The sequence below is a fragment of the Aythya fuligula genome, chromosome 4, assembly GCF_009819795.1.
Source record: "Aythya fuligula isolate bAytFul2 chromosome 4, bAytFul2.pri, whole genome shotgun sequence".
In the NCBI taxonomy this organism is placed as follows: domain Eukaryota; kingdom Metazoa; phylum Chordata; class Aves; order Anseriformes; family Anatidae; genus Aythya; species Aythya fuligula.
Window position 1 is genome coordinate 74,622,207 of NC_045562.1, and position 15,593 is coordinate 74,637,799.

The following is a 15,593-nucleotide window of genomic DNA, read 5'->3' on the forward strand; positions in this document are numbered from 1 at the left end:
GTGAGTGAGTCTCCTGCAGGTCATAGTTGCAAGAAGTTTGTAGAGGCCGCTGTGAAACTTCTCCATCCCTTCAGGAGTGGCTGCAGGTAGCAGGGCCGGGAGCTGGGCTCAGATCCTCGTGGGTCCCTTCCAACTCGAGATATCCTGCCTTTAAATTAAAACAGCCACCCGAATCTTTATTTTATGTTTTGGAGAGGTGATTTTGGTGTAAGAACCAACTGGTTCCTGAAAACGTTTCCTTCCAGCGAGTGGTATCTTTGTGCTGGGTGTCAGCGAGGAATTTATTACCGCGACTGCTTTGCTTCTTAGCCCTCGTTCTATAAATTACCTCTGGCAGATTAATTGAAAGTGCAGCAAATGAGAGGAAGTTCCTGACCTTATGATGCATCGATACGTTTGTTGTTAGGTCTGGAAGCCGTTCCCCTTCAATTTCCCTCCTCTTAATAACTTGCAATTTGGTATTAGCACTATTTATTGCATTAACCAGCGTAAATGACTACTTCTTCCACCGAGATTGTGCTCGGCGCTGCGGCCGTGACCATTAATCTGCCCGACAGCAGGGCAGAACAGCTTAGGGCCACGAAGAAAAGCACAATTTGGGGGAAAACGGCCTTGTCAGCACCCAGGTTGGCTATCGCTGGACTTGACCCACGCGTGGGATGCTGGAGCCTGCTCTGGAGTCATGCCAGCACCTCCTGAGTCCTCCCAGGACAGCAGCGGGCGGACAATGGGGCAGTGTTGGAGCCAAGCACTCGATGTGAAGTGGTTTACACATTCCTGCTCCAGAGGACTCCGCAGAAGTGGAGTGTCCGTGGGACAAATAGGAAGTTTTGGGTCTCGTTTTCAGCATTTTAAAGGCAGGAGTGAGCTTTTTTCTTGCAGGGCTTAAGGGTGGTTAGAGTAGGTGGTCGGTGTTGCTCTTTCAAATTGTGTTTTAGGACATTGTGGCTGTGCAGAGAGGTAACTAAATGGAACTGCAGGAAGCTAACTGGGAAACTGGGATAAGGCAAAATCATTCCTCTTCTCGTTTTCTTAACAAAAAAAAATATAAAAAAATGAATGGAAGATCTTGTGCAGAATTCTTAGTTAGTGTCAATGTGCTTTTCCTGTAGATATTACCTGAATGAGGAAAGAATTCACGATGGCTAAATCCTAAATAACAAAATAGTGTTTTTTTAAATTTTTTTTTCCCCAGAAAAGGTTAGTTGAGGTATGGCCTGTATGTCAACTCTCATTTCAGTAGTGAAGAGAGAGAGAGAGAGAGGTTATTTCAAAACTTCGCATAAGCAGCGTTCAGCCCCTGTTTTTGTTTTTGTTGCCACAAATCTGTTGGGAGCAGATGGAATTTCATTTTTTCCCGCTGCCGCCCAAGAATAACTCCTCCTGAAGTCGTTTCAGAGGCGTTGGGAGAGGTGCATATGGCAGATCAGAGACGGAAACAATGATTTTTGTAGCCCTGGGGGCAGCTGGTCCTTTGCTGAATGGCTTTAGTCTCTTCAGATGCTCCCCAAGGATGCCCCCAATTGCTTTGCTTTGTGGGTTGACCCCAGAGTTCATTGCCTAGCCCACCTGTTGGGTTGGCTTTACCTTTTTTATTTATTTATTTTAAGGGAAAAAAATCATCTGTGGAGGTTATCAAGCGACCTGTGTGCTAAGATGCTGACTTTTCAAGAAAGAAAACAGACTTCTGTGTGCGTGCCCGCCTCTCCTGCTGCGAAATCAGGGGGCTGGCGGCTGTGACCTGCCCTGCTCCCCCGAGCTGTTTCATAGACAAACACTTGAGAGGTGTTTGTCGTGTAAAGAAATGCTGGCAGATCTTGGATATGAAGATATTTTTGCCGGTCTGTTGCTAAGGCTGCATTGGCACAGACCATGAATTCGGCATTATGTGCAAATCAGTGCCTCGTCTTCAACTCTTCAAGCTTCGCTCCAAATAGAAAGCAGTTTCTTAGTCTTTAATTGGTTAAAGATCATGTAAAACATCTTTTTCTTTTCTTTTTTTTTTTTTTAAAGGGGATTTGTTTAATTTCTGTATAGTTTTTCTTGCTATTTACTATTTTCCAGTTGAGGAAGCAAGGCTAAGTGTTTTAATAGCCTAGAACCCATTGAACCATGTCCCCAGGCACCACGTCCAACTTTCCCTTGAACACCCCCAGGGACGGTGACTCCACCACCTCACTATCACCCCATCCCTACACCTGACTGCTCTTTCTGACAGAAATGTCTCCTCATTTCCAACCTGAGCCTCTCCTGGAGCATCTTTGAGGCCATTCCCTCTGGTCCTAGCTGTAGGAATTTGCTGAGAAGAGCCAACTTGGACGGGCTGCTGCTAAGTCACTGGCACTTGCCGGGTGGGTATGGGGAGTTCCAGGAATGATGTTTGAAAATCCCTTTACATCCTCACCTGCAGGAGCTGAGATCTGTTGGGTTACTGGGTGTTGTTCCCTTGATTTTCTTGGGCTCTTTAAGAAAACGTTGTGCTGGGTTGAGCAGCGTGGGCTTACTTCATTCCCGCAAGGAGCTCGTGGAAAAATTGAGGCTTGCTGGTGGAGCGAGCTGCGGAGTGGTTTGACTGCTCTGTGCCAGCAGAACAAGTCTTGATTTAAGGGATTGACTTAATTCCATCAAATCTACGCCAACCACGACCTTTTCTCTCCTTCCACTAAGCCAGGATGCTGGATCTGGTTGGATATAAACTAAAAGAGGGGAATTCCCATCTCATGGGCGTGAACAGCATCATGTCCCCAACTGCATTTCCTTACAATTAAATGAGGGATTTGCAGTGAGTTCATGGAGTTGATCAAACTTGTTGATTCTTTCAGAGGAATTTCACCAGTTTTTAATATAAATATCACCAGTTTATCTGACAGGAAAGAAGCATTTGCACGTGTGGATTTTGTCACCCGAGGGATGCACGGTGGTGCTGAGCAGACCTTAAACATCAGGGTTGCTGCTGAAAATACAGCTTGCTGTTAACACAGGGGTGTGCAAGGGTTGCATATTGATAATGAATTACTTCTTGAGTAGCTTTATGGTTCAATATGCTTCTTTTCCCCCTTTTTTTCCCATCCTGATGTTAGATTTTCCACGTTGGCATCCAGGGTGCTTCTGCCTGGGGGTGCAGCATGTGGATGAGTGCAGCACAGTGCTGCCACTGAATACAAGAGGAGCAAGAACATGATGCTTCATACTGCTTAGAGCTTGGGTTTTTATTATGTATTTTATTATATTTTTTATTTATTTTCTGCGTTTTGTTCTACCTAACAATGGGGAACTTATTGAGAAGCTAAGTGCGTGCATCTGCCTTGACAAGATACTTGAAGTGTTCGATATTTAGTTGTTTTTTTCCCGACTTTGTACGGAATTGCTTTCATTAAAACTGAGTCACGGGGGGGAAAATACCGCTCACTTTTCTGCTCGGGGTTACACTCATCCTTCTTGCTGTTGTCAGGAATTCAGCAAAACAGACCACGGGATGGGAGAGCAGCTGGCTTGAAGTGGAAAATGGGAGGGGAGGGGGGAAGGACTGATGAACGAAATGTGCGGGGAGGATGATTATAGTTCTCTACCACGTGTGGCCGGGCAAGCCAAATCCATACAAATCCAGAAATAAGAAGGGATGGCTTTTGTTCCTCTCTTTTTTTTTCTCCTGGATATTGCCAGTCATAAGATATACAGGGTATATCCAAGATTATCCATAAGATTTGCATGTTAAGGAGGTGGCTGCTCACCTCTGGTCACTTCTGCAGCTGCCAAAAAGTATTTGATGGAGGGGCAGAAGTGGGCTCTGTGGTTGAGAGCCAGCAGTGGCTGCTTTCAGCCCCCTTTCAGCCCCATGAGCTGCCCATTGTAGCCCCCAGCCCATCAATCCCTCATCATCTCTTGGGTAAATGTGCTGGGGGGACCATCAGGAGAGAGGTTATGCGGCTGCACAGGGCGTTTGGGAGCAGAATTCAGTGAAATGAGTACAAAAGGGAATCTTTTAATTGGACTTGAGAAGATTGTACGGTACAAAAAGGTTGGGTGCTATGGGCATTTCTCCATCTGCTCTGCTTAATTCCTTCTCCATCCCTTTCTTAAAACCAAATATTACTTTAATACTTTTTATACTTTAAGGTAATAAATGTGAGGAGAAGGACATTTTGGGGGCAGACAGCGTATCCTCATGATATAGACATCCACGCTTCTAGGGGGCTGCACTTGGGTCTCTCTCAAGTTTAACGCTGAGTGCTTACGTGGGCTCCTATGAATGTTGTCTTATTCCTCCTAGTGGCATCCCAGAGAACGTTTTGCCTTATTAGCATTTTTATAAAGGTATAATTTCACTAGTAAACTCGGATGAATGTCCTGCTCTTGCTTTTGGATGCATAAGTTGCCAGATGCTGCAGTGGAACGACGCCGGTGTGCGGGAGCAGAAGCAAAAGCTGCGACTTGCTGCACGTTGCTGGCTGCAGGAGCTCCTGTGAATAGTCACTGAAAGCTGTTGCAGCAGCAAATCGATGGAAACAAACCCAGGCAGCCCAAAACACGTGTTCCGCTGGCTTCCTCTTCCAATATCGATCTCCTGCTCTTTGCATAACCTCCTCCATGCTGTTTCAGCCAGGAAAGTGCTTTAAAATTTGTTAGCGATTGTCACTGTGTAAGTTCACAGAGCCGTATCTGGGTTCTTGGGACATTTATTTTATTCCTTTAATGAACCACACCTGCAGATTGGCATCAAAATCCTTTTTTTTCAGACAGAACCGAATGGATGTGAACCATCACCCCAAGCTGCTTTCTATTGATTTTTTTTTTTTTTTTTTCTTTTTTTCCTGAGAACATTTCCCGGCAGGTAATGCTGCTCCTTCGTAGCTCAGAAATTTTCGAAACGTCAGGCAGGAAATAAAAGGAATTATTTCTACCCCTATTAGGAAAGTGGATCGGGTTGTGATATTTATTTATAGGCTATCTCAATATTTTCCTTTTCCCTTTTTTTTTTTTTTTTTTGCTGCAAAACTGACTGATCTGAGGCTGGAGCTTTTTTGTGAATGCTACCCCCGGTTTCTGCATTCAGCACCTGCCCTAGAAAGCAGCATCACTGGAGGGGGGCCAGGATTTTGGGCATGCTTCAGCTGACTTCAGGTGTCATGGTTGAGGAGGATTTTGGCTTGATTTTCCTTAGACTTGGGATTTTGACCTTGTCTTAGCAAACCGCCGAAGGATGCGGGTCCTCTGCTCCACGGGGGTGGCCTTAAACCGAGTTTATTTAATTTTGCAGCTGACTGGAGGGTGAAGTCAGCAGCTCGGTCCCTTTTCATTTGCACGTGCCGCCAGTGAATGCTTTTTCCTGGGTTTTAAGTATAGGACTGGTGACTTGAAAACATACTGAAGCCAAGAGCTCTTCAGCTCTGGGAGAAGATTGATGTGTCTATCACTTCTGAGCGCGTGTGGTTGAAAAATTATAATTACGATGGCTTATTTACAATGTACACAGGTGTGATATACTGCAATCGAGATGCTTATACGTGTACTTAAGATACGTTTTTGATTAATTGAACGTTTCTAATTTTGGGAAAGTGCTGAAAAATCATCCAACAAACCTCGGGTGCTATTTGCAACCAAGTATGAATGACAATTAACTTAGGGAGGGCAGAATAATGAGCGAAAAGATGTTAACTGCTAGGAAAATGAGTTCAGATCGGCAGAACCAGAAGAGCAAACCATGTCCTGAAACAGCCTAAAATAGCTCATCTGTAAAATATTTTGTGTTCTGAAGCCTTTGAGCTAGCAAGTTCTTGAAAAATTTGTATGTGTTAAATTGGTTTTAAATTCTTTGTAGACCAAATGTGTGTATAGACTCATTGCTCTTAAAATTACGCTGATTTTTTTTTTACCCTAACACAAGTTAGGTATCTTGTAGGTATGAACTTATTGATAAATGCAGAAAATATTGACAAGGAGAAGTTGAAATGCAGAAAATATTGTGTAGGACTAGCGGTGTCTCTTAAATTCTAGGTAGAAACTTAAAAAATAGTGCAGCACTACGGGATGATGAATTTCGGTAACACATTTTGCCCTTGCCCCACTGTAGAAAAGTAGACAAACACTTGATGATTGGAACTAAAATTTGGTAAATGCAAGCTGGGACTTGAAAACAGATTTAGGAAAAAATAGTTTTGATTTTTTCCATGCTTCTGGGTATATTCGGAACCATTATTTTTTCCTAGCTGTGCCATACTTAAGCATAGATGATGTTGTATATTTTCTCTATTAGGCTGGATCATTTAATGCAGTTAATTTTTTTTGATCATCCAGTGGTAGACCTCAACGGGACCTGCCTGGCTCTGGAGCTTCGTTAGCTTTTGATGATCTCTGTGCTAATTGCAATAACGGGCTTTCCTCTTCCTTCGGACTTCCAGGGTGTTTGGATTTTGGCAATACTATGGCCATTAGCGTGGGGTGAGGTGCAGGACCACTGGCAGGGGATGAGCCTTGAGTTGTTCTGAGCATCATACGCCTGCAGCTGAATTCTCTTCCTTCCAAAGAACGAGGCCAAGATCCAATAAATGGATTTGTGAACAGATGGGGAAAGCATAGTGCAACTGGTAGATGAGCCTCACAGACGGCTGCCACAGGGCGCGCCATCTGCAAGGCGGCTGCCTCAGGTCAAGGTGGCCTTCAGGGGGAGGTATCTGAGGGTTTTTTTGTCGTGGAATTGTTTCTGGCTGGAATACAGGCACCGGGAGAAGTGTTTTGGAAACACTTTTGGAAACTGTCACCGGCAGCCAAGATGGGAATGATGGATTCAGAACGGTTCCGGCTGAGGCGTGGAGGCAGAGATGGGCGTTTTGTGAGGGTTGACAGTAGAGCAAAGCCACAGAAATGTGCACCTCCAAAGTACTCCTTGTTTAAAGAAGAGGGTCCCAGAGTAATAATAATACCATCGTTTGGTGTTCCCCCTCACAGTGAGTTGGAATAGGAGGAAGAATTTGCAGCAGGCGAGGTGCCCGAGGCTCCGGCCTACCTGCGGCCTGGGCGCTTGGGTCAAGGGGCTGGAAATCCAGATACAAGGAGAGGAATAAAAGGGAGGAAATGGAGATAGGAATCTAAACTGGGGATGATTTCCATATGAATGTAATTGTGGGACCAGTTCGGGGGCAGGAACATCAGGTGGAGCTACAGTTCTTCATGTATGATGACGTTCTTCAAGTGCGATGACGAGGCAGTCTGTGGCTGGTGGCTGTCAGATGGAAGAAATGTTGAGGTCCTTTGGGATCTGGTGTGATTTTCAGTGCTTCCAATGTGTGCGGGATTGGCATCGGGGAGGGAAATCAGCTTTTCCTTCATTGTTTCTGTTGCCTTGAATGTTGTGGTTGGGTAATTTGGTGTTTTGTCATGCGGTTTCTTCGTGGATATAATTCGTTTACTTATTGTCACTTCAGTGTTTGTAGGGTAAGAGAGAAAGCAACTTCTTCCAGAAAGAGGAGCTGAAGTGCAAAGCACTGGCCAGCCCCAAAACAGCTGACTTTGGTGGCATTTGTCTCTGGTGACAGCAGAAGAGCAGCAGCTGGGACAGCATCAGGAACAGGACCCTAGTGCCGATACTGTTTGTAGCCTTTGGAGAAGAGGAAAAAAGAGAAAGTATTTGGTTTCCAGCTTGGTGACTTGGTGATTTTTAAGGTTCTTGGAGCATTTGTGCCTTCTGCTCTCTCTGAGGCTCTAAGCATTGGCTCTGCCTTGTTGGGAGCACAGCATTTTGTTAGATGAAGGAGGATATTCCAGAAACAAAGGGATTAAATGTGGTTAGGAGCATCGCTGGTTGTGGGGATACATTTTTACCTGCTGTAATTTCTCTGACTGTCCTCTCAGGCGTTGCTGAGCTTTGCAGGCTCTGCCCTTATCTCTGATCGGCAGCCAGGAAATCACTCTTCATATATTTACATATCTCCCAGAGAAGGGCGAAGCTAAGCTCTCCTTTGAAGAAACCACGTTTCCCACATCAAATTAGCAGTGCCACTCGCTGATTTTTTTTCGAAGCAAGGCAGCTCTTCAGCATCAATTTAGCTGAAAGAGGGATGAAAACAGAAGCTATTGAGTGGAGAGTGATTGTCAGACTTCTCTGACCTCTTTGCCGCGGTGAGATTGGCAGGGAAGCCCGGAGCACCCTTGAAATACCCAATTCTGGGAGGAAAACCCTGATCGAGGCAATGCTGGGGATGGTTTTGCAAGCGCTGGAACAGCGATTAGTTGCTATGAAATTGGTTAAAAATGCTTTTTGCTTGCAAAGCCACCAGATATTCTAGGCATTTCATGGTTGTGTGCCTCTCTGTGGCACACGGTGTGGCAATAAATAATGTTGTTGTGGCAATGCTGAGCTCTTGGTTTCCAAAAATTGAGTGTTCAGATCGGCTGTGGTCGTAGCAAGCTGTGGAGGGTTTATAAATCCTCCCTGTGGAGTGTTTATAAATCCTTATCAAAATTAATTTTGTAGTAGTGTCCTGCATAAGAGCTGGCACGTAGGAATTATTTCATTCGAGCTGTGGCACCTAGCTGGCAGAGAGTGGATGTTGTGCTAGAAATTCATGAAACAGATAAAAGAAAATCTGTGTGTCTGTTTCTATCATTCTGTATGCAGCTATTCCATGCCTATAAATTAGGGCATTTCTTTATAGCAAACCATAGAAGGATATAGCCCTTAAAATCTGTGCTTTTTATTTATTTATTTATTTTATTTTATTTTGAGAAGTGAACAAAGCTAAGTCGGTAATCAATTTAGGAGAGAATGCCATTGTTCTGGTAATAGGCCGTAACAGCCCTTTCTTTATTGGATGCAACTTCAGATTTACCCAAAACAATGGCTTTTAATTGGGGCTTTCTTGAGGCACTTGGGAAAGAAAAGGGAGAGAGGAGGAAAACTCCTCGTTTGCATCAGTCTCTAGTTTTAGCAACTTCAAAATTAGGGTGAGCCATTGCGGGCTTGGGTTTTTTCTGTGTTGTTTTTTTTTTTAACAGCAAGGCTGTGCCAAAAGTCTAGTGAGCATCCTGAAGTGCTGGCTGTGGCCATGCGAGCATCTCTGCAGTCCCACTGAAAGCAACACAAACTGTTCTGAGATCCTTTGCTGATCCATCAGAGGTTGAAGATTAAGGTAAAAGATGAATGTGCCCTACAAGCCCAAGCAGCCCCCTCGCCTGTTCTGGTGAGTGGTGAAGGAAAGGCGAGTTGCAGCTCCTCTTCTGTACTACTCTGAATATATTCAATATTCAGTGTACCTTTGGTGTTGTGGTGTTTCGGAAGTAAGTGCCTCAAGATGATTTACTCCAAAGGTCTGAGCTGTTTTGTGTCTGTGGTTTGTACTTGGATGATAGCTTTGGTTTGTTAGATGATAATTAGATAACAGCTTGGAGGCTGCCTGCTTGTGCAGTTCATGTTCTCAGAAGGAGCTTTGTCAGTGTATGCTAATTGGTATTTAAGAAATACACGCTTCTCGTGTTCCTCATGTCATTAAAACCACTGGGGTTTATCTGCTATGCCTGGGTGAAAATCAGTGAGAAATTTCCATGGGTTGTAAGTCGCGCTGTTGGTGCCTAGCAGTGTTTGGAGCAAGCCTTGAGCCGCGTCTGTGTGCACACGAGCAGAAAGAGATGTGTTCAAGTCTGAGTTTTGTGACCAGAAACTTGAACTAGCTTTTCCACCAGGTGGTTTTCAAGGCAATATTGTAGTTTGTAGGTGCTAAGGTGCTGTTTGTGCTGTGTTTATGGCTTTCACCTGCACGTGCATCACCCAACGCCCCAAGGACCTCCCTTTTTTGTGTTCAGAGGGGGCAGCTGTGTGGACGTAACCCCTGAGTAGCACAGGTATGTGTAGGGAGAGCCCATCGAGGGCATGGAATTAATTAGTGAGATAAAACGGGAGCTGACACCTTTCCAAACTTTGTGGCGTTGATTATGCATTTGGGTGATAAAATTAGAAATCTGCACAATAAAGTTAAAGAGTTGAGCACTGGGAGAACACAGCACAATATCCTCGGGACTTCACATTTCTAGAGTTTAGTAGGGAAAAGACTGTCCCCTGGTTGTACATTACCTGGGGTGAGGATTTTTCTTGTTTCAAGTTCTTTGCTCCTGGGGAGTTTTTCCTCCTCAAATTCCTTACGTATTCCCTTCCTGAGCCTTTTCTTGTAGAAACAAACAAACAAACAAACAAAAAGCATTGTCTAGGAAGTGCCCTGGGTACCAGTGCCCACAGGTACTGAGCACGAAGCTTTCAGAAGCTTGGACTATTTATTTTTTTAAATATCCTTTATTTGTCTGTAATGGCAGCAGTTTTTAAAGCTTAGTAAGGAGTCTGAGTAACTTACAGATAAGCGTTTAATTAACAGCATATCAGGGAAAACCAACGGGGTGCCCAGGGAGGTGGTGGCGTCACCATCCCTGGGAGTGTTCAAGGCAAGGTTGGACATGATGCTTGGGGACGTGGTTCAGTGGTGGCAGGGGGACGGTTGGACCAGATGATCTCGGAGGGATTTTCCAGCCTCTCTGATCCTATTTCTATGATTCTATGAAATACGACTGGTTATTTTTTTATAAACTAAACTTTGGGTTTTGGTTTCGCTTTGCTGAAATATGACCGTAAGTTGTGTCAGTGTTGAAATTCTCAGGTTTTTCCCCAAGATCTGACACGGCCGGGATTTAAGGGATTTTTTCTTTCTTTTTTTTTTGCATCGCTCTTGATAGTGTTTCGGCAGTGAAGGATTTAGTAATTGTTTCCAGAGAAAATTGTTCAAAGAGTTTTCTGAGCAGAGGCTTTCTGAGAGCTTGGCAGATTGCATAAGATTGTTTTTAGCTTGCAAGACTTGCTCAGGTTCCCAAAGTCTGTTTGCTCTTGGTGGCATGCGAAGTGCTGTCAGCATTGAAGTACTGGTATAATTTGATTCCTAGCTTTTCCGGAGATGTTATTTCCAAAAAGATGATTTTTTGTTGTTGTTGTTAGACAAAAGGACCAGTTATTAGTTTCTACACTTAGGAATTTGCATCTAGTTGTGCAAATTCTGTATCAGTAGATAAGACCCTTGAATTTTCAAAGATGCTGAACCTTTAAAAATGTGTGTGTATGTGTGTAAATTTGTCTGTGTGCACATCACCATGAAAAGTGCTCCTGAAAACTGTTTTCTTTTCCTTCACTTGCCTAGATGTAAATCTGCAGAACCTCAGAAACAGTCCTTAAAAATCTTGAACTACATTTCTGAGGTTGAAAAGCGTTATAAGAAGTTAATGTGGAGGAAGAGGAACCTGGTTCTGAAAAACCTATGTTGGTTGTTGTGTGCTTTGTTGTTCTTTTATTTATTAAATTTGGATCAGAAATGAACCGTGTGTAAACTCTAAATGCTGTACAGAAAAGATTCTGGAAAACCATTTTTGACTCAGTCAAGATATTTGAAAAAGATTAGATAATATTAATGGATCTCCAGAAAAAGACCCAGTAAAGGGTTTCAAGATACTGTTTTGGGGAACTCCTGGGATTGGTTCCTTCTCTCTTTTTGCTGAATTTGATTTTGCAGACTGCTTTTGTTTTACTACAACTGTTTTAAGTAGGACAATTGCAGTTTTCCAGGAGGCTTTGATTAGCTCCAGGCACGGGTGGGTGATGGAGTTTCTAACCTACATGGGCAGGAATCATCCCTCAGCTCTGCCACAGCGGGGTGCCTGGGTGTCTTCAGCTGCTGCTTCTGTTTCACTTCATCCTGCCCTCGAAATTTTTGTTTTCAATGCTTTTTGCTGTACCTCAGCTGAAACTGATCTTGAATTTTTGACCTGAGATGGGAGGGCGCATCCGAATGCTCTGGCTCTTGGATTTGTCTTCAGCCCGTGTGTGCTCCTGCCAGGCTCCACACGAAGACAGACGATGCAGAATCTCAGTGCCTGATTTTTGGGAACCCAAGCGCTGTACCAGATCTGCTGCCACAGACTCCTGGCCATGGTCCCTGGGGAAAACCTACCCAGGGTAAAATCCGCAGAAGAGATAAGGCACAGCTGCAGCCAGCAGACCTGCCTCCAGCTTGCCTTGCTCTATGTGTTTGCGTGGCTGTTGTGCTTTGAGCAGGACTAAAAGCAAGAATATCAGTTTTCTTTGTGCTGCAACAAAGGCTTAAGCACACTTCCAACGTGGAAGCTTTTCATCCAGATGCCCTTCTGTGGGTTTGTGGCTGCCTGTTTGGAGTGGCTGTGAGCAGTACAGATGAATGCAGTTGCCCAGGAGTTGTGCTGTGACATTTTGCAGATGTAAATAAAAGTTACTTACTCCACTGGCTCGGTTCCCTTCAGTCTTTCAGTGGCATCTTGAACATTTAATGGTTTTAAGTGCTGGTGTCCACTGTGTGTACTGGGATGAATGAGTCTGACCGTACTTTCTGCTTTTACATCCCTGGGCTTTTGTGTCTGTGTGTTAGGCCTTGTGGTAGGTCTCTTTAACGGAGTGTTAATCTGAAATACCATCAGTCTGATAGAAAAACCATCACCCTTTACTCATTCTGCAAGGACGGGCATCAGGAAGCGTGTACAGGGACTTGAGAATCCTGACACTTTCACGTGGCGTTGTTGGTTTGTTTTTAATGCCTATTGAGTAAGTGAAAATCTAATCGTGGCTCTCCCTAAATTCAGGATATCCTTTATTTGTGTTAAAACATTGGAGCCTAATGCTTGTGTTGATCATTTTTTATTTACAGACTCACCGGACCTTCAGGGTATGTAACGGATGGGCCTGGGAACTACAAATACAAAACCAAATGCACCTGGCTCATTGAAGGAAGGTGAGTGTAGTAAACATCTTGGCTTTTGGTGAGGTTTATATGCACCGAGGTCTTTTTTTGTTAGTTATTCTTGTGAAAGAAGTTTATTTTGCTGACTTTATGCAAACTACCTCCTGAATTTGCGGCTTGCTGTATAAAATATGCTGCTCATTGAAACTGCATGGAAAATCAGAATAAATGCATCTGTGTAAGTAAAGAATGAAAAAATTGAACTCTTATTATAGTGGGCCGTTTAAATGATTGGGATTCAGTCTATGTTAACTTTTGACATTATGAAAAAAAGCAAACTGTTAAAACTTGTTCGTGAACAGTCAGTTTCTGTAATGCTGCATTTGAGATGCTGACTTCCTCTCCAGGCTGTGAAAACACCAGGAGAACCATCGATCCGTTTTACAGAGGTCCTCTGAAATGGGAGGAGTCTTTCAGACCTCTTAATCTCCCTGCTGTTCCTGTATTTGATTGTGTATTGCTTACAGTGACCTCTGGCAGAGGTTTTTGGAGCAGCCCGTTCAGTGTGCCTCCTCTGACTGCCATCCGATGGATGGTGCAGCGGTTCTGAGCACCTGACTTGTTGAAATACATTTTTCATAGTGCTAGGCTGATGCAAGAACTCCAAAATCCTTTTGTATAGTCTTTAAAACTTGGTTTGGTTGGTTCTGATGCTCGATGCTAACAGCTGCGTGGTAAGTCACGTTCCCTGAATCTTTAAGCAGAGAGGTTTGTGGATGGGAACAAGTTACGTGACAGCACAAATGATTTCATTCGCATTCCACACCTTGTAGGCTGAGGTCTCTCAGCCTCCTGGAGGTTTAGACCTTATTCAAGTAGCAGGGTATGTTTTTCTTTAGCCTTCTCTTGGTTTAGGAGGCCTGGTGGGTGGGGGCGGAATGGTATTCACTTTGTCTACTCCAGACATTTATTTTGGATGAGTAACTTAAATACCTAAGCTCCCAAGATACTCAAAGGCAAAGGCTAAGCTATTCCAGAGAGCTGTCCACAACGCTGGAACCGGAGGCCTACCACTGGCTATTAACTGGATGGGGAGCCCGATATTTTGTTGTGGTGAAGATCAAAGTTAGGTGCTGCAAGTGGCAACACCTTCATGTTCACAGGTAGTAAAAATGCAACTGCAGCCAGTTCACAATTACGACTTAAAAACGTTTTGAAAGGATGTTGTTACAGACAAAACAGCCCCAGCAATTCCTATAATCAGCTTAACCCTTGTAGCTTTTTTTTTTTTTTTTTTCCTCATTAGAGGATAATTTGCCTTATGTTTTTATCAGAAGGGAAATGCTGCTCATGGGTCCGTGATAATGTCACCGTGACAGCTCCTTCAGCCTTTGTTTGCAAGTCTGGAGAGGCTTCTTGGAGAATCATCACTTTGTGAGGCTTGAAGTGAGATCTTAGGTGCTGTAAAGAGGTGTACGGAATTGTTCCTTCTCCTTTTGTAGCCAGGCATTCAAGCAGATGTCCTTTTCCTGCTTCTGATTGTTTGTACCCTGCTGTCAGAGCACGGTGCTAAGCAGAAAGGAGGTGATCACGCTGATTAAGCCAGCTGAAATATGCGCCCTCGTGAAAATAGTCAAAGCTCTCTGCCAAATGTGAAATTCCCAGAGAGATCGGGGCTTGGAAAACAGCTTCTGCAAAGCTGTTAAATTCTGCTAAGTGCTTTCAGCTCAGTGCTAGCACATGGGTACGTAGAGGGCTTTTGAGGTTAGCACGTGAAGGTACAACCAAAGCGTGCAGCTGAAGGTACTAGATAAATTCAGATTAAAAGCCACGTATTCCTGTAAATATTTCCTTTTCACACCTTACCTGACTGTCGGCTGGTGCGTGTGCTGTGTCTTCGTGCCGGGGGTGTGCTGTCCTTTATTCCCCAGAAGCACGAGACAAGGCAGAGGAGCAGAGCCTGTAGCCCCGTGCCTTGCAGCTCCGCAAATGAGCGCTGTCCGTTAATGAGTTGTTAGCCGTGGCATGGATGTTCTTTCTTTTTGTTCTTGGTCTAAAGCTTTTATTGATTAAGGATTCCTTTCTGCTCTGCAGCTGTCAGGCCATTAGAATAGAAGCAAACCCCCTACGATTTCATAGTCTGCTCTGTTTTAAAATAATGAAGTGCTCTTTGTACCTTTTCTTTAAGTGAGACATTATCCTTGATTTACACCTGCCGCTCTTTTTCCAAAGGCCTGGAGAAGATCAGCGTGCCTACCAGAAATTATTCTTTGGCAGAATAACTCCCTAAAGAATTCCCCTTCTGTGGGAAGGAAGGACTCTATGGCAGGCTGACATTTTATTAATTTATTTGATTAGGGCGAACGACGATTTCATCTGAACCCAAAGGCAGTTCTGTTGAAGAAATCCTAATCACCTGCATCAATCCTTTCAACAGCCACCACCGTGGGTAGGAGAAAGAAGCACAGCTATAGATCTGCTTCCTTTTTATCTCAGGGTCCAAGCACAAAGCTGGTGGTGTTTTCACTCACCTTGAGCTGAGCGCTGAATTAGATAACTGCTGCGGATCTAGAGGGATTATCTTGAGATAAATCTTTGTATGTGAGCCATGAAACTAACGGTATCTGTGGTTCATTATGTGGTTATGGCTTTTTGGGGCTCTTTTACTTGTGGAATAAAAGAAATGCTGAGTTTTGGCACCTGAACTGCTGCTTCCATCTCCCCATCAAGTGAACAGAACATCTTTCCTGCTGATACGTCTTGGAGGATCAGGCCTCGTGATGGTTTTCTCTTGACTAAGTCAGCAGAGCAGATGCTTCTTGACTCTTGCATTGACAAGTTGCATTTTGGGACTTCCAG

General features: G+C 44.1%; 1 protein-coding gene across 1 annotated transcript in view; it reads left to right on the forward strand.

Annotated features, from left to right (window-relative positions):
- The window catches only part of ATRN (attractin), a 145,076-nt gene that overhangs the window by 17,352 nt on the left and 112,131 nt on the right, over positions 1-15,593 (forward strand). Inside the window, 1 exon segment of the mRNA XM_032186940.1 lies at positions 12,702-12,785. Coding sequence (XP_032042831.1) covers positions 12,702-12,785 — 84 coding nt within the window.